The sequence below is a fragment of the Ovis canadensis genome, chromosome 15 (genome assembly GCF_042477335.2).
Source record: "Ovis canadensis isolate MfBH-ARS-UI-01 breed Bighorn chromosome 15, ARS-UI_OviCan_v2, whole genome shotgun sequence".
Taxonomy (NCBI): domain Eukaryota; kingdom Metazoa; phylum Chordata; class Mammalia; order Artiodactyla; family Bovidae; genus Ovis; species Ovis canadensis.
The window spans coordinates 60,498,832-60,519,147 of record NC_091259.1 but is presented as its reverse complement, the minus strand read 5'-3'; the positions used below and the strand labels follow the sequence as shown (position 1 = coordinate 60,519,147).

Genomic DNA, 20,316 nt, shown 5'->3' with positions numbered 1-20,316 from the left:
AATAATAAAGATACTTCATTACCTTTGATGAGACTTTTGATGCCTAAGTCAAAGATCTCTCTTGGTAAATGTCACATTACACTTGAAAATATGTGGATTATTCTCAGATATCTTTTAATATTGATTTCTAATATAATTCCACAGTGCTAAGAGAACAGACTCTGTTTGATTTCAGTACCTTTAAACCATGACATTCTTGCACCTTGTTTTATGTCCCTGGATATGTTCCAGTGTCTCCTAATTTATAGTCTATGGGAACTTGAAGAGAATTTGTATCCTACTGTTATGTGAAAATTGTATAAATCTTAATTGTGTTAAAAAAAAAGTAAAGCCAGTTACTTTGTACAGTGTCCTCCATTTGGGGTTTATCTGAATGACTTATTACTGTGATAACTGAAAGGATGTGATTTTCTAACTTCACCATTAACTCCCCCCACCCTGTGCATTTATTAATTGGCATTCTATACAGAAGAGTTGTCCCTTCTCCCTTATTTGTTGATAGTCATATGGACTCATGGATTCTGACATTATTCAAAAGCTTATAACCCACTACTATTATTATTCATTTTGAAACTCAAATTGTCCCATATTTTTGTCCAATGGGAGCCCCTTCAACTGAATTCTGTCCTTACAGTATGTCTCCATTCTTTTCTGAGCATTTCCCTATTTTCTGGCACAAGATGATGCTGTAGGCTCATCTTGTGTTATTGATGAATTATCTGCTTTTCTTAATCCTGGTAAGGTAAGGCAGTCTATTAGTGTTCCTACTGTTGTGATATTTGAGTATGAATTAATTTATATCCTAACAATCTGATGCTGCTTCTAGCTCCAAAATTCTGATTCCGATTCTAGAAGATATCCCTATTAACTTTCTTCCTTTTATGTTTTCTAGGTAACTGTGGAGCTTGTTTTAGATAACAAGGATTTCACTGGTGTCAATACAGAGTTGAATAGCAACACCCAACACACCCCACTTAGTGCTCTTACAAATCCAGATAAGACACTGCCAGAAACTGTTCGAGATGTTACTTGTACCAAAAATCCACAGACCCTAAATCAAACTTATGAAGAAACTGTAAAGAAAATGCAGAATCTGATGCTCCCTACCCCAAAGTCACCTAGCCCTTTTATACCAAATTCTTCAACCTTCATGGCAGCGCCGGCCTCTCATGATTTGGTAAATGAGATGAATGGGTCAACAGAAGAGAGTGCTTTGCTCTTGCATGTGCTATTGATGGTGCCAGATGGAAAAGATTTCGTTACTGGAGAATCTGAGAAACAACCATCAAGCAATGTTTATTTAAATTGCAAACTCTTCAGCACAGAAGAAGTCACCAGATCTGTCATTGCATGGGGCACAACAAAACCAGTCTTTAACTTTTCTCAGGTAACTTTGTACATGTCTTAATGTTCCATATGCATTAAGGATGAAGATGGGAGTTGGGGAGGGAAGAGAAGTATGTTTCCCAGATCACAAATACACTGTAAAGGAAACAGAGAATGTTCAGACTTGGAGGGGATGGGCACTTTTATCATCATCTGGTATGCAGATCCAATCCCACTATTGGATAGGAGGAAGAAAAGACATTGCCAACATTTTGAAACATTTTGTGTCTTTCTTTCTTTCTGTTCTGTTTATATGGTTTCCTGCTATTTCTTTTGCCTGAATTCTGAGTTCTATTTCTTTCTGTTTCCTCTAGGACTTAGATCAGTTAAACTTTTTTCTTTTCTGTTTCCAGTCTCTCATTTATTTTTCCTTAGACTCATTTATTCCTCCGCTGATTTAAATAGTCATCTTAGTTGATTTCTCAATAGATTTTGTTGCTATTGCTTAAATTCTTTCCTCCCTTGATTTTTGTGGTTCTCTCCTCTCATTTTCCTTCTGACTCAACAGCTGTTCTTCTCCAGTCGTTGAGCTAGTAGGAACCCTAGGAAAAGGACTGTGACCCCAGCACTTCTCCGTGTCTCCTACTTCTAATTGTTAGTATCCCTGTTCATTACTTTATGCTTAGCATTCTCCAGACCAACCCTCTTTTCCCCATAGTCACCTCATCTACTCCCATAGCTTCATGTGTGTGAAGATGACTTCCAGATCCACACTTCTTTGTAGGCCAGGCATTTCCTTCTGGTTCCAGATCTCTGTGTCTAGCTGCCTTCTGGTCATCACCACCTAAATCTCTCAAGCCCTTTCCTCTTGGTACCTAACATGTCCTCTGGCAAATTGCAGGTATTCAATAAAGTTGTGTAAATGGAAAATTAATTCAGATGTATTCAAATCTGAATTTATTATTCCTCCCAAATCTGTTCCTCTTCCTCCTATCTGCCCTAATTCATATTATAATTCACTGAGAAACCCAAGCAGAACCTAGAAGTTGACTTTGAGTCTTTCTTTACGTAAACTTACCAAATCCAGTAGATGCTACAAACTTAGTTATCTCTGGAATAAATTGTCTTACCTCTACTCCATTGCCACTGCTTTCATTCAAGCCCTCAATCCTGTTCCAGATAGCTCGCCGACTGTCCTACCTGTTTGTCTCTCGCTGTCCATTCCTTCTTCTGTGTACCAACGGTAATGATCTTTCTAAAACACTAACCTGAATATTTTACTCCCCTGCTTAAAACATTTCAGTGATTCCGCATAGCCTTCAGGCTAGAATTCGGATCCTAATTTGGACTATAAGACCCTGCCTGTACTTCTCCAGTGTCCCCTTCTCTGCACGCTGGATACTCCAGCTGTGTTCAACTACTTGCAGTTTTCTAAACATCCTCTTTTCCCACCTGTGCCCCAGAAGCCCTGTCTAGATGAGCTTTGTCATCAGAGAATTCATGCCTTTATGAATTTGGCCTTTATGTGTTTGTCTCTAAACAAGGCTATGGCTTGAGACTGAGGATACAGAGTGGGTTTTATTTTGATGTCTTCAGCTCCTACCACTGTGCATAGCAAATAGGCTTTTAGTAAATGCTTGTTAAATAAAAGTATAAGTTAATACTTTGTCTCAGATGTGGGGTTTGGTTTTGTTTTTTGGTTGTCTCTCTCCCCAGGTGATTCCTGTCTCTCTGTCTTCCAAATGTCTGGAAAGGCTTAAGAACAATGTGATGATAATTGAAACTTGGAACAAGGTGCGGAGCCCAGGACAGGACAAGCTTCTCGGGCTGGTGAAACTCCCCCTGCATCAGTTTTACATGTCATTCAAGTAAATAGGACCTTTTGAAGTATTCTTTTTTTACATTTTTAACTTTGTATGAACTTGAATAGGAGTATTTGCAGTTTGCAAACATATCCAGCCCAATAATTCCTTGGAGGACTTTTCTCAATTTCACTACATTTGCTGCTCTTTCTCCTAGGTTATAGCAATCATACAGATACTGCTTTCCATGTTTCAGGCCCTATGCTAAGAACCTTACATACATCAAGTCCTTTAATCCTCACAACAATCCTCTGAGGCAGGTAAATTTTATTTCCCGTTTACAAATGAGGTAACAGAGGCACAGGAAAGTTAAATATTAATTTGTAATATGTATTAAAGTAGTGGAACCAGGATTAGAACCCAGAGAATCTGGCTCTCTAGTCCACTCCCCTCACCAAGAAGCTCAGTTGCCAAAGTTTATCACCTCACAGAACTGGTGGTTTATCTCTGTCACAAACTTTAGTTAGTATTGTTCACATCAACCATTTGTAAGATTTCTATACTGAGCATTGTCTTTTAGACCTTCAGATTTGATTGCTGTACCTCATTTATCACTATTCAGAGTTAGATGGGATATTGATTTATCTGAAAATCATTTCCATCCTCAGTACAAACTGTTCAGTTTTTGTTTCAAGGTACTGATTTTTAGTTATTCTAGAACTGAACTCTTTCCTAACCACCTTTTCATGGTTCTGTGTTTTAAATGCTGCACCTTGCACTTTGCAAAGAGCACTATTGTGGGCAGTGTCTGACAGGAGCCTTTCTATAACTCCAGGAAATATTATCATTATCCCCATTTTACAAATGAGGAAGCTTATCATTTAACTTGGAGATGTCAGCCTCTCTGTGTGTGTGAAGTCGCTCAGTCGTGTCCAACTCTTTGTGACCCCATAGACTGTGGCCTACCAGGTTCCTCCATCCATGGGATTTTCCAGGCAAGAATACTGGAATGGGTTGCCATTTCCTTCTCCAGGAGATCTTCCCGACCCAGGGATTGAACCTGGGTGTCCCGCTTTGTAGACAGACGCTTTACCATCTAAGCCACCCGGGAAGCTCGTCAGCCTCTCTGGCTTTCTTTTTATCATCTGTAAAATGAGGGTAATCAGAGATATCCTACCTCCTTCTTGGAGCAATTATGAGGATCCAGTGAGAAAATAAAGGAATAAGCCTCTAGTGAACAGTTTAGTACTTACATGATGGTAACAGTGGGAAGCCTGGTCAGCCTAAGGAGTTCTGCTGGAATCATGGATGTTGTTGTCAGCTGTAGGCGTTTGGCTTTTTCCCCTTTTTTGTTGTGGTGTTAGACTGGTCTGATATTCCCCTTTGTTTTTCATTTCCTTAGACCCCTTTCATTTCATTGCTGAGTGTGTAGAACAGTAATAGCTATCAATTACTAAGCACTTACCATGTTGGCATTTTATATCGGTTATCTCAGTTTAGTCCTAACAACAGCCCTTTGATGTAGGTTTTCTTACCTACAGTTTACAGAGGTGGAAACACTTTCAAAAGTTATACTGATTACTTAGTCATACAGTAAGTAAGAGGCAGATGTTAGATTCAGCATGGTAATGAAGAGCATTTAGACTTTTTTCTCATATGTGAATAGTGAAGAATAGCAACCTTTGCCATGTTAGAAAGATTGAAGAAACTAAAGTCCTTATGACATAGTAAGTACTCAGTAATTAGCAGATATTATTTGTAATATTACTCAAAACTTATCTGCTGGACTCCAAAATTTATATGCTTTTTCTAGTTGGCCACACTGCCTACCTCTAAAATATGCTCTTTAGCAACCCTTGGGGCCATGATGATGCAGAGATAAGTTAGACACATCACCTCCCCCTCAGATTGCTGCATTTGGAACTTATCTGCCTGTCATTTTTACTTGATGGATTACGGGTAGAATCCTATTTTTTCAAACCACCATTACTTTTCTATTTGTAGCTCTGTTTTTAACAAACTGAGAAAACAAATAAGAAATGGAGCAACTCTATGACATGATTGATGATTGTTGTTTGCTCATGCACAATTTCTCTCTCTTTAGAGATCCCAAGGTTTCTCGCCTGCTGCTTGATGCTCGGTATCCAGTTGTTGCTGTCGACAGCTACATGCCTGTGATTGACGTGTTCTCAGGCCACCAAAATGGGAGTCTTCGGGTCTTTTTAGCTATGGGCTCTTCAGATCAGATAATAGCACTACAAAGATTAAGGAATGAAGAAGGAACACTTACTCCCTTCAACCCCAGGCCAGCCCATTTCCTGGACCAGCCGTCTGTAGCATCTGTTGCTATGGTAGTGACCAAACACTTGATTGTTTACAAAAAACATAATCTTATTTTAAGGATTATAAAGTGATGCTTTAATAATTGAAGTGAACCTAAATCTGCCCTAAAAAAAAATAGTCTCAGTGAAAAAAAGAAGGTAATCTGGGGGAGAAAATGGGGATGGGGTGAAGAGTGATCCTAAATGTAAACCAGCAAAATATTCTATTTCTTGACCAAAACCATGTTGCAGTTTTCAAGTGACATTCTTAACTTTTCTACTTATAACTTAAAAGGAATTTGTTCTGTACAGTTGTTAAGAAAGCACATTGACATACTTCATTGTGTTTATTCCCTTATACATGAGGTAGGTCATTGTCATTCTCTTTTTTAAGTAATGAAATATAATTAGAGTTTATGTTACTCATCCAGGGTCACGTAGCTGAGAATGGGAGAATTGCTGTTCAGCAGGTCTTCTTGACTCTTAAGTCCACTATATCAGGTCCTCCTGTATCTTACATTTGATGTCTTTACTAGAATAGTCAAATCTTAGTCTCCACTGTATGTTATATTTTTAAATCTGAATCTAAATGACAAATTGATTGCCTCTAGCAGAGAAAGAACTATTAGGAAAATATCTATTCATTTCAGTTCAGTCGCTCAGTCATGTCCGACTCTTTGCGACCCCATGAATCACAGCACACCAGGCCTCCCTGTCCATCACCAACTCCTGGAGTTCACTCAGACTCAACGTCCATCAAGTCAGTGATGCCATCCAGCCATCTCATCCTCTGTCATCCCCTTCTCCTCCTGCCCCCAATCCCTCCCAGCATCAGAGTCTTTTCCAGTGAGTCAGCTCTTCGCATGAGGTGGCCAAAGTACTGGAGTTTCAGCTTTAGCGTCATTCCTTCCAAAGAAATCCCAGGGCTGATCTTCAGAATGGACTGGTTGGATCTCCTTGCAGTCCAAGGGACTCTCAAGAGTCTTCTCCAACACCACAGTTCAGAAGCATCAATTCTTCGGCGCTCAGCCTTCTTCACAGTCCAACTCTCACATCCATACATGACCACAGGAAAAACCATAGCCTTGACTAGACGGACCTTAGTCGGCAAAGTAATGTCTCTGCTTTTGAATATGCTGTCTAGGTTGGTCATAACTTTTCTTCCAAGGAGTAAGTGTCTTTTAATTTCATGGCTGCAGTCACCATCTGCAGTGATTTTGGAGCCCCCAAAAATAAAGTCTGACACTGTTTCCACTGTTTCCCCATCTATTTCCCATGAAGTGATGGGACCGGATACTTAGCTGCTTCAAATATGTGTTCTTTATCTTGTTAAGGAAATAGCTTTCTATTCTTAGCATACAAAGAATCAGAAACATCTGATTAAATTTTATCAAATACCTTTTCAGCCTTTATTGAGGTAGTCACTTTTTTCCTTCCTCTATTAGTGCATTGGATTACATTTATGGATTTCCTAATGTTGACCCAAGTCTCACAGTCTAGAGTAAATGCTCCCTGATCTGATTACAGTGAGCAGTTGTGAGATTTATGCACAATGAATATTAACTATCTGCTTATTTCTTCATCTCTTCTCAGACTATAAGATAATAAGCATGAACACTCTATACACATTACTCTTTAAAGCTCACCAGCATCTCTGTTTCGTTTCATAGGCAGGGGACCATGGAAATGGATTGATGGAGCACCACTTTGAACTCCTTGTAGACAAGGTTAAAGGGCTCGCCCCTCTTCAGGCCACAGTCTGGGGAGAAGCAGATTGTTATGTCCAGTACTACTTTCCAGTTCAAGACTCACAGTCCAATGTGCTGAAAGGACCTGAGTTCCTTGAAAATGGTAGGTTTGGGAGATTAGGCCTTCTTAGTCTTCTGTGGCTCTTTTATTGAATATACTTAGAGATTTTTCTTCCTGAGTGAGTCTTGTGTTCCTCAGTATTTCTAGTCTTAGCTGAGCAATGCAGGAGATACCCTGAGTTTTTGCTTTTCTTAAATTGTTTTTCATAACATTTTATTTTGATTTGATTTCAAATTTATGGAAAAGTTTCAAAAATAGTACAAAGTATTCCTGTATACCCTTTACCTAAATCCATCAATGATTTACATTTTGTCTCATTTAACATCATTTACAAGCCTCTTCACTCTTATCTATTAACATATAGTCAATTCTTATTATCCATCATAATTATATTCTATAAGGTCATCAAGAGTGCTAAATTAAGAGAGAATACTGAACCATTGTTACTAGGGGAAATATATACATATATATCTCACGTAGATCATAATCTTAAATCCTAAAGCAACTTACCCTGGTAGATTCTAGTGTCTTTATTTTATAGAAGAGAAAGCAAGGTTCAGAGTGTTAGTGACTACGGCCACCCCACTAACAAGTCCCAAGGTTGGCATTTAAACCCTGTCCAACTGGCCTTAATGTCGAGTTCCTGCAGTACATTGTACTGTCCCTTACTATCTCTATCCTTGGGTCATCTCTGAGAGCTCGAACAAGAGGACAGAAGTGTCGCCTTGTTTGATTGCAGCTGGGAATGAGCAAGTTGGGTGACTCAAATTTTCTGTCATTCTGAGCATGTCCTTAAGTGCTGCCAGGATTGGTTTTGAGGTTCAAATAATGGACTTGTACCCAGGATATATAAAGCACTCTTAACAAATCAGTAATAAAAAGACAACCCAGTTTAAAAACGGGGAAAGGATCTGAATAGACACTCTATATAGAAGTGGCTAATAAGCACATGAAAAGATGGTTAAAATGATTAGTCACTTGGGAGATAAAGATCAAAACAATAGCAAGGTACCACTTCATACTCGCTGAGATGGCTATATATATATTTTTTAAATAGATTAATAAGTGTTGGTAAGAAAGTAAAGAAAATAAAGTGCTGGAGCCCTCACACACTGTCCACCAACAAAGGAATTTCTTCTGTATTATCGTGGCACCTTAGGCGACCATAGCTACTAAGGAAGTGGACCTTGGTAGGAGTAATGCAGTCAGAAGATACAGTTTCTGGTTCCAAGTCTATGACGTACTAGCTCTAAGACCTTTGGATTGACTGTGTAACTTCAAGGTAGCCATATCCTCATCTGTGTAACAGGAGAAATACCTGCTTTCTTTTCCCCTGGAGAAGGGAATGGCTACCCACTCCAGTATTCTTGGCTGGAGAATTCCGTGGACAAAGAAGCCTGGGGGGCTACAGTCTATTATGAGGATACAATTGAATAATACTGGATATTAACATTCTCTCTTATTATATTTAAGGCACTTAATGATGTGTTGAATTTTTCTGAACTTCTTTTCTTTTCCAAAGGAATCACCCTGAAGCCTTTTAGATCTGCAGCCACACTCTGTGTTCCAGACCCCGTCTTTAACAGTGGACACCATCACACTCTCCTGTTGCCAGCTGAGGTTCCAGTGCAAAGGCTCCTGCTTAGCGCCTTCTCTGCACATGGGCTTGTCCCTGGAGGTGGAGTCCAGTTTGAAATCTGGTGCAGGTACAGTATGGATAATCCATCCCTGTGCCTGGGAAAGAAGTGCACAGTCATAGAGCATCCTTCCGTTAATTAGCCCTGGTTGAACTGTAAGCAAAGTGACCCCTTCTGCCCTGTTTAATATTATTTAGGATTTTGGTAGTGACTCTTATCCAGCTTTTATCATAATCTGTTAAATTATTAGGCTTTTGGGAGCACTTTGTATCTCTTGCTTCTAACCACTACTTACATTTGGAAGAGAGGTTTTCATTTTTATCTCCTACTGTCACTTAACATGTATTAGTCACCTTTCTTCTGCTTCTCTTTTTGCCTTACGTTATTCAGGCCCTTGCTATATCATGCCTCAATTACTGTAATACCCTCCTAACTGGTCTCTTCACTTCTAGACTCATTTCTTGTAATCTGTTCTTCCCACCACCAGAAGACTAGCCTTTGTGAAATAATAATCCCACTCATGGCACAGAACCACTTGTGCTGCAGGATGGATGTTGTCAGGAGCGGCTACTCCCAAAGGGCAAAGCCAGATGCTGAGTCCTCAGCCGAAAACCTGTGAGAAGCTGGGCTTTGTCTTGAACACAGAGTATAATTTATGGGGTTCCTCCTGCAGGTTATGGGCAGTAAATCCAGCCAGACACAACCACAGCTGCATACCACAAATACAGAACAGTCGGGCTCCAAAGAAAACTGGATACTGAAAGCTTATCCCTGAAACTGAATCATTCGTCCACCTAATTCTTTGAGCTGACGACAGCTTGTGCTTTTGTGGCTTACAGATACTATTATCCTAATGTGAGAGACCAGATGGTCGCCAAAGGAACCTTGCCATTATCGAGGATCTGTGCCTTGGTAACCATGCAGCACCGTGAGGATGGGGGCATACAGACCTTTAATCTCCCTTTAACCCCCAGGCTTGAGAATAGGAAAGAACTGAGGAACCAGTCATCAGGTAATTGAAGATGTTTACCTTTCGCTTTCAAAGGTAGGATATGTGAGTATCCCTTTTCCCTCTAAATTAGTGATTCTTCACATTTTGTGGTACTTACCTTTTCAGAATTTGATAAAAACTGAGGTACCTTCTCTTAGAAAGTGAATAGAATACATACTGCAAATTTTGAATATAATTTTAGAAAATTCATAGTTATGTAGATTGTGTACATAAATGTTGCTTATCTCACCTTTAACTTCAGTAGCATTTGACAAGCCCTCAAGACACAAATCCCAAGTATTATGTAGGTATACTCAGAAAATTATTATTCTAAGGCAACATGATGTAGGATTGGAAGAAAATGGCATGAAGTGGAAATTCACTGTGAGGGAAGAGAGAGTCAGGATTTAAAGTTAGAAGGGATTAGTTAGAATTGGAGTTTTGGATTCTATCCTAATGGTTCCAGCAAGATGACCTATCCTTCTAATACATCATGAATAACTAGAATGAGCCTCATAAATCAAGTTACTCTTCCCTCTTACTGGAGAGTATCTGCCTAAACAAAGGCTTTATCTTGTTAGATTGAGTTGTTCCTCCTTACCCTCACTGATCAGCTTGTTCTGTTCCTTAAAGCTTTCCCTGGGGACTTCTCTGGTGGCACAAGCGATAAGAATCCACCTGCCAGTGCAGGGAATATGGGTTTGATCCCTAGTCCAGGAAGATTCCACATGCTGTAGAGCAAGTAGAGCCCAAGAGCCGAGACTGCTGAGCCCACCTGCTGCAACTACTGAAGCCTGTGAACCTAGAGCCTGTGCTCTGCAACAAGGGAAGCCTCCGCAATGAGAAGCGTGCATACCGTAACTAAGAGGAGCCCCCACTCTCTACCACTAGAGAAAGTCCACATGCAGCAGCTGAGACCAGTGCAATCAAAAATAAGTAATTTAAAAACAATGTTTATTTTTATTTTTGGCTGTACTGGGTCTTCATTACTATGTGGACTTCTTCTCTAGTTTCAGCAAGTGGGGGCTACTCTTTGTTAAGGTATGTGGGCCCTCTTGTTGCAGAGCATAGGCTCTAGGGCACATGGGCTCAGTGGTTATAGTACTTGGGCTTAGTTGCCCTGCAGCACATGAAATCTTCCTGGACCAGGGATCAAACTCATGTCCCCTGCATTGACAAGTAGATTCCCAACCACTGGAATACCAGGGAAGTCCAGGAGAATTCTTATTAAAAGATGGCATGTGAAGGTGTTTCAGGTGGTGGTAGTAGGAGGGTGATAGAAATGTGTGAGTGTGAAAACCTTTTAAAGATTGTAGAAAACAAAGGTTAGAGTCCATCTCGATTCTATAAAAATAATTGGGATTACGTTCTGCCTCTGTTAGTTATGTGATTTTTACAAGCAGTTGAATCTCTGAGCCATAGTTTTCATAGATATAAAGTGAAAATTGTGACTTCTATTCTGCTTTATTAATCCTAAAGTACAAAAATATAATGTGATTCTGACCATAGACAGATTGTTTCACTGCTGAGGCCCCTTACTGTTCATTAGGATTATAGTGTTTAACCTCTTCCTTCCTTCCTGACTAGGATTTAGGATTTGGTAGAACAGATTATTTCAACCAACCATTTGATTTTTCCTTTCACCCTCATTCTTCAGGTTTACTGGATGTGGGCCTAAGGTACAGGCGTACTCCAAGGACAGCAGAGGGAGTTCTCGCTGCCCGAACTGTCTCCATCTCAGTCCAGATTATCAGAGCCTGTGGTTTACAAGCAGCAGCCAAGTAAGTTCACCTTAGAAAAGCAGTTCTCAAACCAAACCTTTCTCCACTGCAGTCCACAGAATTTGTGATGCTCAGATAACATAAAACTTCCTTGGGTACAATCTTCAGTTTATTAACCACAATTCTGCTCTTTTCTTTTTCTCTTAAGAAAGCACATAGGAATATAAGTGAATAAATCACTTGCAGATATTGCTATTTTAGCTGTTATTAGCAACTTAGTTCCTTGACCTTGTCTAGCAGTTTATCGTCTACCCTGTTGCTGCTGATGTTGAGTCTCATAAGTCATGCCCGGCTCTTTATAACCCCAAAGACTGTAGCCCACCAGGCTCCTCTGTCCATGGGACTCTCCAGGCAAGAATACTGGAGTGGGTTGCTGTTCCCTTCTGCAGGAGATCCTCCTGACCTGGGGACTGAACCCAGACCTCCCCCGTTGTAGGCAGATTACCATGTGAGCCACTAGGGAAGCCCTCTACCCTACTCACCCCTTAACCCAAGGTCAGACCCTATGCTCTCCACCATGCCAAGACCAATCACTATTACAGATCCTCTTATAGTATCATGTTCAGTCTGAGTACCACCTTCTGTTTTTCTGGCTCATTCCCCTTTAGTCTGTTGTCAGTACAGAAGCCAGTGAGCTTATAAAAACTTAAATAGATCTTGACACACATCTACTTAAAACCCACCAATGCCGTTCCATCTCATTTAAAGTAAAAACCAGAGCCTTTTAAATGGTTGTAAGGCCCCCATGATCTGACTCCATTATCTTTATGCCCTCTCCTGGAAGTTGCTGCTCTGCTCACTCCACTCCAGCCACTGGCGTTTTTATTGCTTCTGCACACATGCTCTTCTTCCCCTCAGGGCCTCTGCCTTGCTGTTTTCTCTGCCTGAAATACTGTTTGTATAAACAGCATGGCTTCGCTTGCCTCCATTGCTCATTCCTCTCTCTACTTTGGATGTTCTTCCTTATTTTGTCCTCTAAACAAACTTCCGTTTTCATCAAGGCTTTGCAGCCTTCCTCCATCTCTCCCTACATGTTGATAGAATTGGTGCTCTGTCCTTTGTCTGCTAGCTCCATGTTGCAGCACATAGTAGTCTGTTTCCACTACTTGCAGACATGAGTTTTCCTCCACTAGGCTGTGCATTCCTCTGCATGCACACACTGCCTGAACTCTTCTCTGTACCCCTACCACAGAGCATTGTTCCAGCACATAACAAGTGCTCAGCTAAGAAGGAGAATTTGGGACTTCCCTGGTGGTCCAGTGGCTAAGACGCCATGCTTCCGATCCAGGGGGCCCAGGTTCAGTCCCTGGTCAGGGATCTGGATCCTGTATACCGCAAGTAAGAGTTCATATGCTGCAACTAAAGGGCCCATATGCCGTGACTAAGACCCAGTAGAGCCAAATAAATCAGTTCAGTGTAGACACTCAGTGGTGTCTGACTCTGTGACCCCATGGACTACAGCATTCTAGGCCTCCCGTTCCATCGCCAACTTCTGGAGTTTACTCAAACTCATGGACATTGAGTCAGTGATGCCATCCAACCATCTCATCCCCTGTCATCCCCTTCTCTTCCCACCTTCAATCTTTCCCAGCATTAGGGTCTTTTCCAGTGAGTCAATTCTTCATATCAGGTGGCCAAAGTATTGGAGTTTCAGCTTCAGCATCAGTCCTTCCAATGAATATTCAGGATTGATTTCCTTTAGGAAGGACTGGTTGGATCTCCTTGCAGTCCAAATGATTCTCAAGAGTCTTCACCAACACCACAGTTTAAAAGCATCAATTCTTTGATGCTCAACTTTCTTAATAGTCCAACTCTCACATCCAAACATGACTACTGGAAAAACCACAACTTTGACTAGATGGACCTTTGTTGGCAAAGGAATGTCTCTGCTTTTGAATATACTGTCTAGGTTGGTCATAACTTTCCTTCCAAGGAGTAAGCATCTTTCAATTTCATGGCTTCAATCACCATCTGCAGTGATTTTGGAGCCCCCAAAAATATAAAGTCTGCCACTGTTTCCATTGTTTCCCCATCTATTTGCCATGAAGCGATGGGACCAGATGCCATGATCTTCAATTTCTGAATGTTGAGCTTTAAGCCAGCTTTTTCACTCTCCTCTTTCACTTGCATCAAGAGGCTTTTTAGTTCTTTGCTTTATGCCGTAGGGTGGTGTCATCTGCATATCTCAGGTTATTGATATTTCTTCTAGCAATCTTGATTCCAGCTTATGCTTCCTCCAGCCCAGTGTTTCTCATGATGTACTCTGCACTGAAGTTAAATAAGCAGAGTGACAGTATACAGCCTTGATGTACTCCTTTCCTGATTTGGAACCAGTCTGTTGTTCCATGTCCAGTTCTAGCTGTTGCTTCCTGACCTGCATACAGATTTCTCAAGAGGCAGGTCAGGTAGTCTGGTGTTCCCATCTCTTTCAGAATTTTCCACAGTTTGTTGTGATCTACACAGTCAAAGGCTTTGGCGTAGTCAATAAAGCAGAAATAGATGTTTTTCTGGACCTCTCTTGCCTTTTCCATGATCCAACGGATGTTGGCAATTTGATCTCTGGTTCCTCTCCCTTTTCTAAATCCAACTTGAACATCTGGAATTTCATGGTTCACGTACTATTGAAGCCTGGCTTGGAGAATTTTGAGTATTATTTTGCTAGCGTGTGAGATGAGTGCAGTTGTGTGGTAGATTGAACATTCTTTGACATTGCCTTTCTTTGCGACTGGAATGAAAACTGAACCTTTCCAGTCCTGTGGTCACTGCTGAGTTTTCCAAATTTGCTGGCATATTGAGTGCAGCACTTTCACAGCATCATCTTTTAGGATTTGAAATAGCTCAACTGGAATTCCATCACCTCCACTAGCTTTGTTTGTAGTGATAATTCCTAAGGCCCACTTGACTTCACATTCCAGAATGTCTGGCTCTAGATGAGTGATCACTCCATGATTATCTGGGTCATGAAGATGTTTTTGTATTGTTCTTCTGTATATTATTGCCACCTCTTCTTCATATCTTCTGCTTTTGTTAGATCCATACCATTTCTGTCCTTTATTGAGCCCATCTTTGCATGAAATGTTTCCTTGGTATCTCTAATTTTCTTGAAGAGATCTCTAGTCTTTCCCAGTCTATTGTTTTCCTCTATCTCTTTGCATTCATCACTGAGGAAGGCTTTCTTATCTTTCCTTGCTATGCTTTGGAACTCTGCATTCAAATGGCTATATCTTTCCTTTTCTCCTTTGCCTTTCACTTCTCTTCTTTTCACAGCTATTTGTAAGGCCTCCTCAGACAATCATTTTGCCTTTTTCATTTCTTTTTCTTGGAGATGTCTTGATCCCTGCCTCCTGTACAATGTCACGAACCTCTGTCCATAGTTCTTCATGCCAAATAAATAAATACAAATATATTTTTTAAAAAAAAGAATAACTGGATCATGATCCTGAAACAAGCTAGCTCACTTTGGACATGAATTCAAGAAAGAAGCAAATGCTTCTTAATTTGGTCCCTGTTACAACTTAAGAGTCAGAATATTTACCTTTAACTTCATGGTCACTAAATAACTATTGGGATTACTGCCATGTGAGATCTTACGTGAAAGTAGCTGATAATATGTTCAGTCTAATTAATGCTTTTCCTCACTGAATTCTCCAAATAGACTTTTCTAGTAACCACTCAAGAACATCTTAGTGAGATACCAGGGAGGTTTTTTAATCATGTTCTACCATATAGTCAAACTTCTAATGGTTTCTCATAGTCAGTAACAGTGGTCTCCTAATTTTAATTCTACCTTCCTATCATTTAAAAAAAATTAGCATACTCTCTAAATATATGGATACTTATTCATATATGAGTCATCTTCATGTACTACTGTACTAATACATATATTGTTAAGAGTAGTAAAACTTTAATATATGAAATAACAACTCTAGAAATTTTAATAAATTTTTTCCTATGCCCAAATAGTTTACTGTCTGAACCCCCTAGATGGTACTCACTACATTCTAGGGTGGTGGTCCACAGGATAAGGTCCAACCTGCTTGCTCAACATGGCATTCAGGACCCTTCAAAATAATCTGAGTCTTGAAAGAAGAGTAAGAGTTGATTAAAATGCCCAAGAAAGCTGAAAATTATTCCAGTCAAAGAGAAGAACATGTGCAAAAGCCATGGAGGCATGAAACTTATGTATAATGGAGTACCCGTTCTGGGTAAGACCCAGCCCATGTCAGAATCATAAACATAGTGTTAAATAAATTGGTTACTATGTAACTGACAAATTAAAAAGCAGAAACATTACTTTGCCAACAAAGGTCAGTCTTGTCAAAGCTATGATTTTTCCAGTAGTCATGTATGGATGTGAGAGTTGGACTATAAACAAAGTTGAGTGCAGAAGAATTGATGCTTTTGAACTGTGGTGTTGGAGAAGACTCGTGAGAGTCCCTTGGACTGCAAGGAAATCTAACCAGTCCATCCTAAAGAAGATCAGTCCTGGGTGTTCATTGGAAGGACTGATGTTGAAGTGGAAACTCCAATACTTTGGCCACCTGATGCGAAGAGCTGACTCATTTGAAAAGACCCTGATGCTGGGAAAGATTGAAGGTGGGAGGAGAAGGGAACAACAGAGGATGAGAGGGTTGGATGGCGTCACCGACTCAATGGACATGAGTTTGAGTAAGCGGGAGTTGGTGATGGATAGGAAAGCCTGGTGTGCTGCAGTCCGTGGGGTTGCAAGGAGGCAGACACGACTGAGTGACTGAACTGAACTGAATTGACAGAAAAGGACTCAGAATTTCAGTACTCAGATCTCAGAGAGACTGAGTAATAGGTACGAAATTCAGTAGTTTCTCTGGGAACACATGGGGAAAGTCAGATTAGATGGCAGGCAGTTTTTTTTAAGTCCTGCATCTGGTCTGTGTTGTACTTTCAAGCAAAAAGGGCAAGAAGCCAGACCAGGGCAGTGGAATGTCCTTGTAGTATCACTCTATTAGGCAGATGAATATTGTCTTCTTCATACACACGTATGCTGTGACATCTCTATTACTAAGAAAAAACGCTGTGGCCCTGCCAAAGCCTAGATAAGAAACACATGGTCTGTGAGCGTTCTTGGTGGCCTCATGGGAATGGTGATATTCCTTAGGCAGTCTACTGATTTCTGATACTGAATCCTTCTCATTTCTGATATTCCTACCCTTCTCCCCTACAGGGCTTTGGCTGAGCAGGAACCTGCTCTGCAGTTTAGTGCCACAGTCGGGGTCAATGCCTTTGTCACCACTCATCTGTCCTTCCTGCCCAAGGGAGAACAGCGTCAAACCCACCCTGTGGCCTGTTCCTTCTGCCCCGAGTTCTCCCATCACAGTGAGTTCTCATGTAACTTGGTAACTCAGCACTGCAGTGGAGAAGCCTGTTTCCTGGCAGAGCTGTTAGAGTTTGCAGAAGTTACTTTTGCTGTTTATCATGAAGATACCAAGTCAGGTGAGGACAAATGGCTCACAGTCACAATTAAAAAGAGTTCTGTTTTGAATGGTATAGTGCTTCCAACTTACTTCTAAAGGGTATAGCAAAAATATGTAGAATATGTATTGAGTGTGTTTAAGAGAATGTAGAAAAGTAAGGCAAATGTGTCAAGTTGTTAGCAAGTGAATCTAGGTGAAGGATATATAGGAGTTCATAAATATTCTTGTAACTTTTCTGTATGCCTGAATTTTTCAAAGTAAAATTACTCAAGTGTGGGTATACACATACTTAATGATTTAATTTAAATGATTTAGAAGGCATTCAAGATTTGACTGGAGCAAGATGATCTCTAATGCACCTTCCAACACTGAAATTCACTGAGTGTAAATGGATTCTCATATGGCTATATTGTAACACAAGCCCTTCAGTCAGTAGACCACCAACTAATTTCCCTTTTTCTGTTTGATTTAACAGCCAGTGATATAACCAGTATCCACTCATTCAAAGATTACCTGCTTGGAGTAGTAAAGATTCCAACAAAAGATCTGCTGATGAAGAGATCTGGTAGGGATCCTGGATTATCAGTTTCTGATCCTGTCCTTTCCTGTTCACCTCCCTGCTTGAGATCATCTTGTTTGGCTCTCTTGCAAGATATTGGGTAGGCAGGGGGGAGGGGGGGAGACACCTTAGCACATACTTCTCAATTCTGCCAGATACCTCAGAAGTTTTCTCAAAAATATTGTTAAGTCCTTTGCTAGTTATTTCAGAAGTCTTCTAATAAAGCAAAGAAGCTCAAAACAGTGTACTGTCATCTTCCTCCAGGAAAGAGAATGATGATGATACTACTTATAATAAATATGGCAATACCTATTGCATTATATAGCACTCTGTAAAATATTTTCTCAGATCTCATTTGAACCTCAGGGTAACTCTTACTGTCAGGAATACTAGGATTGTCTTCATTTGACAGATGAGAAAATTTAGGCTCACAGAGTTTAAGTGATTAGTCAGAACAACACAGCCACGTAGTAGAGTCCTGGAAATCAAATTCAGGTTTGCCCATTCTTTTTCACTATACTCTTCTGTCTCACTGAAGAAGGAATGAGGCTGTGAGATAGAGACCTGAAAGAAAGTACAACCACCAAGACAGCAGTCTGGAAATACTGGTCCCATCCTGCTTTTTACTAGCTCAGTGACCTTGACCTCTCTGAGTCCCACTTAGAGATGGAGACTGTTAATGGTAACAAGTCTATGAGGTAGGACTCAGTGAGATAGGATATGTAAAGTACCTGACACATAGTAGGCACTCAGTAAACATCAAGTTTCCTTCTTTTGCCCATCTTCCTCCCTAGGATTATATGATCTATTTTCCAAAATTTAGCACACATCTCCCAGTTTTAACTGTGAATTGAAATTTGAGCAATACTCGATAAGCAAATACTATGTGCCTGCCAGAAAGAATCTCTAAAGCTTGATAAAGCATTCAAATCTCACTTCTGTCTGTCACTTTTTGTGATCTAGGACAAGTCACTTCATCTCCCAGCTCTCTAAATGGAATCTCTGAAAATGGAAGTAATAGGATATTGCAGGATTAGTGAAGCATTTGATGAAGTTATACATTTAAAAAGATCTCTGCACAGGGCTGGCCACATGGTTTGTTTCCTTCTGAAACTTACTACAGAGTGTCAGCAAATAGGCACCATCTGAGAAATCCAGCTTCACATATTAAATTTAACCACTTGGAAATAAACCTTTTGACAATTTGGAATGTAGCATTTGTCTTTATAGTCAGTTATTCTAAAGTGAACATTCTGTTTTGTTTCCTCCTGCCAGTAATCTCAATTATAGAATCACAGAGCCAGAGGAACAGTCCTGTGTAGCAGTTCTTAAGTGCTAAAATGGTGTGAAATTCTTTGTGGATTTATATTTGAGCATTTTTCTGGGCCAACTTTCGTTGCCGCCAAAGGGATCTGTGACCAAATAATATTAAGAACCACTCGGTTGTAAGGAAATTAATACCCAGTGATGAGAAATTACTAAACCAAAGCTGTAGGTTTTTAGACTAAAGTTAAAAGGAGTCTTGGAGATCTACATTCTCATTTCAGCATCCTCATTTTATAAATGAAAACTTGGAAGGCCCCCCAAAATTAAATGCGTTAAATCATAACACCGTAAGTGACCTTTGGCAAATTCATCTCAATAAGTCTGAATCTTCTAATCTGTAATTTTAATTAATAAAATCTCAGATAATTGCTGTGAATATTATACCAGTCTATAAACTGCTTGACATAATTATGAAATCCAAAAAACTCAGAAAATTACAAGTTTTTTTAAATTAGATAAGCAGCCAAACCTGACACCAACTGACATGAGACTGTTTAGGCTTCATTTCTGACTTGGGCCACTTCCTGATTATATAAAGTTTTATTGGAGCACATTGTGCCCATTCATTGACATATTGTCTATGTCTGCTTTCTTACTACAGTTGAATAGCTGCAACAGAGACTATAGGGCCGAAAAGCCGAAAATACTTACCATCTGCCCTTTTACAGAATAAGTTTACCAACCCCTGACCTCCATGACCACTGAGTAGTACATAGTATTCAATTTATGTACCATATTACCTTTCTAAGATCTGAACATTTTTAAAAGTGTAAACAAATCTGATCCTGAAGATTCTAGATAAGATATTATGAACTTATAATAGGTGGACTGTAGACTTTAAAGCCAGCTATACCTGGATTCAAATCCTAGCTTTACTGCCTGGTAGCTGTAACAACTTGGGAAGGTCTCTGAGCTTTCATTTGCCCATCTGTAAAATGTGGATTATTGTCCTGTTTAATCCTCAGAACATGACAGGGTTACCAAGAAAATTAAATGATGTAATATGTATAAGGGCTTCCCAGGTGGCGCTAGTGATAAAGAACCCGTCTGCCAGTGCAGGAAATATGAGACATGAGTTTGATCTCTGGGTCGGGAAGATCCCCTGGAGAGTGGCATGGCAACCCCTGAAGTAGTCTTACCTGGAAAATCCCATGGACAGTGGAGCCTGGCGGGCTACAGTTTAGGGTCACAAAGAGTTGGAAACAACTGAAGCAGTTTAGAATGCAATATGTATAAAGCATAAGAGAATTTCTGACACATAGTAGATACCCAGTAACAAGTAGCTAATATTTAAAATTTTTATTTTGAAGTCTA

General features: G+C 40.1%; 1 protein-coding gene across 2 annotated transcripts in view; it reads left to right on the top strand.

Moving 5' to 3' along the window:
• The window catches only part of C2CD3 (C2 domain containing 3 centriole elongation regulator), a 121,398-nt gene that overhangs the window by 50,111 nt on the left and 50,971 nt on the right, over nucleotides 1-20,316 (top strand). For both annotated transcript variants that reach the window (XR_011249155.1, XM_069553014.1), the window contains exons 14-22: nucleotides 893-1,387; nucleotides 3,043-3,194; nucleotides 5,233-5,479; nucleotides 7,120-7,300; nucleotides 8,781-8,964; nucleotides 9,735-9,907; nucleotides 11,544-11,667; nucleotides 16,868-17,136; nucleotides 17,593-17,682. Coding sequence is in view for 1 of the 2 variants with exons in the window: in XM_069553014.1 (XP_069409115.1) it covers nucleotides 893-1,387; nucleotides 3,043-3,194; nucleotides 5,233-5,479; nucleotides 7,120-7,300; nucleotides 8,781-8,964; nucleotides 9,735-9,907; nucleotides 11,544-11,667; nucleotides 16,868-17,136; nucleotides 17,593-17,682 (1,915 nt within the window). In the remaining variant the exon portion in view is untranslated. The remainder of the gene's footprint in view (nucleotides 1-892; nucleotides 1,388-3,042; nucleotides 3,195-5,232; nucleotides 5,480-7,119; nucleotides 7,301-8,780; nucleotides 8,965-9,734; nucleotides 9,908-11,543; nucleotides 11,668-16,867; nucleotides 17,137-17,592; nucleotides 17,683-20,316) is intronic.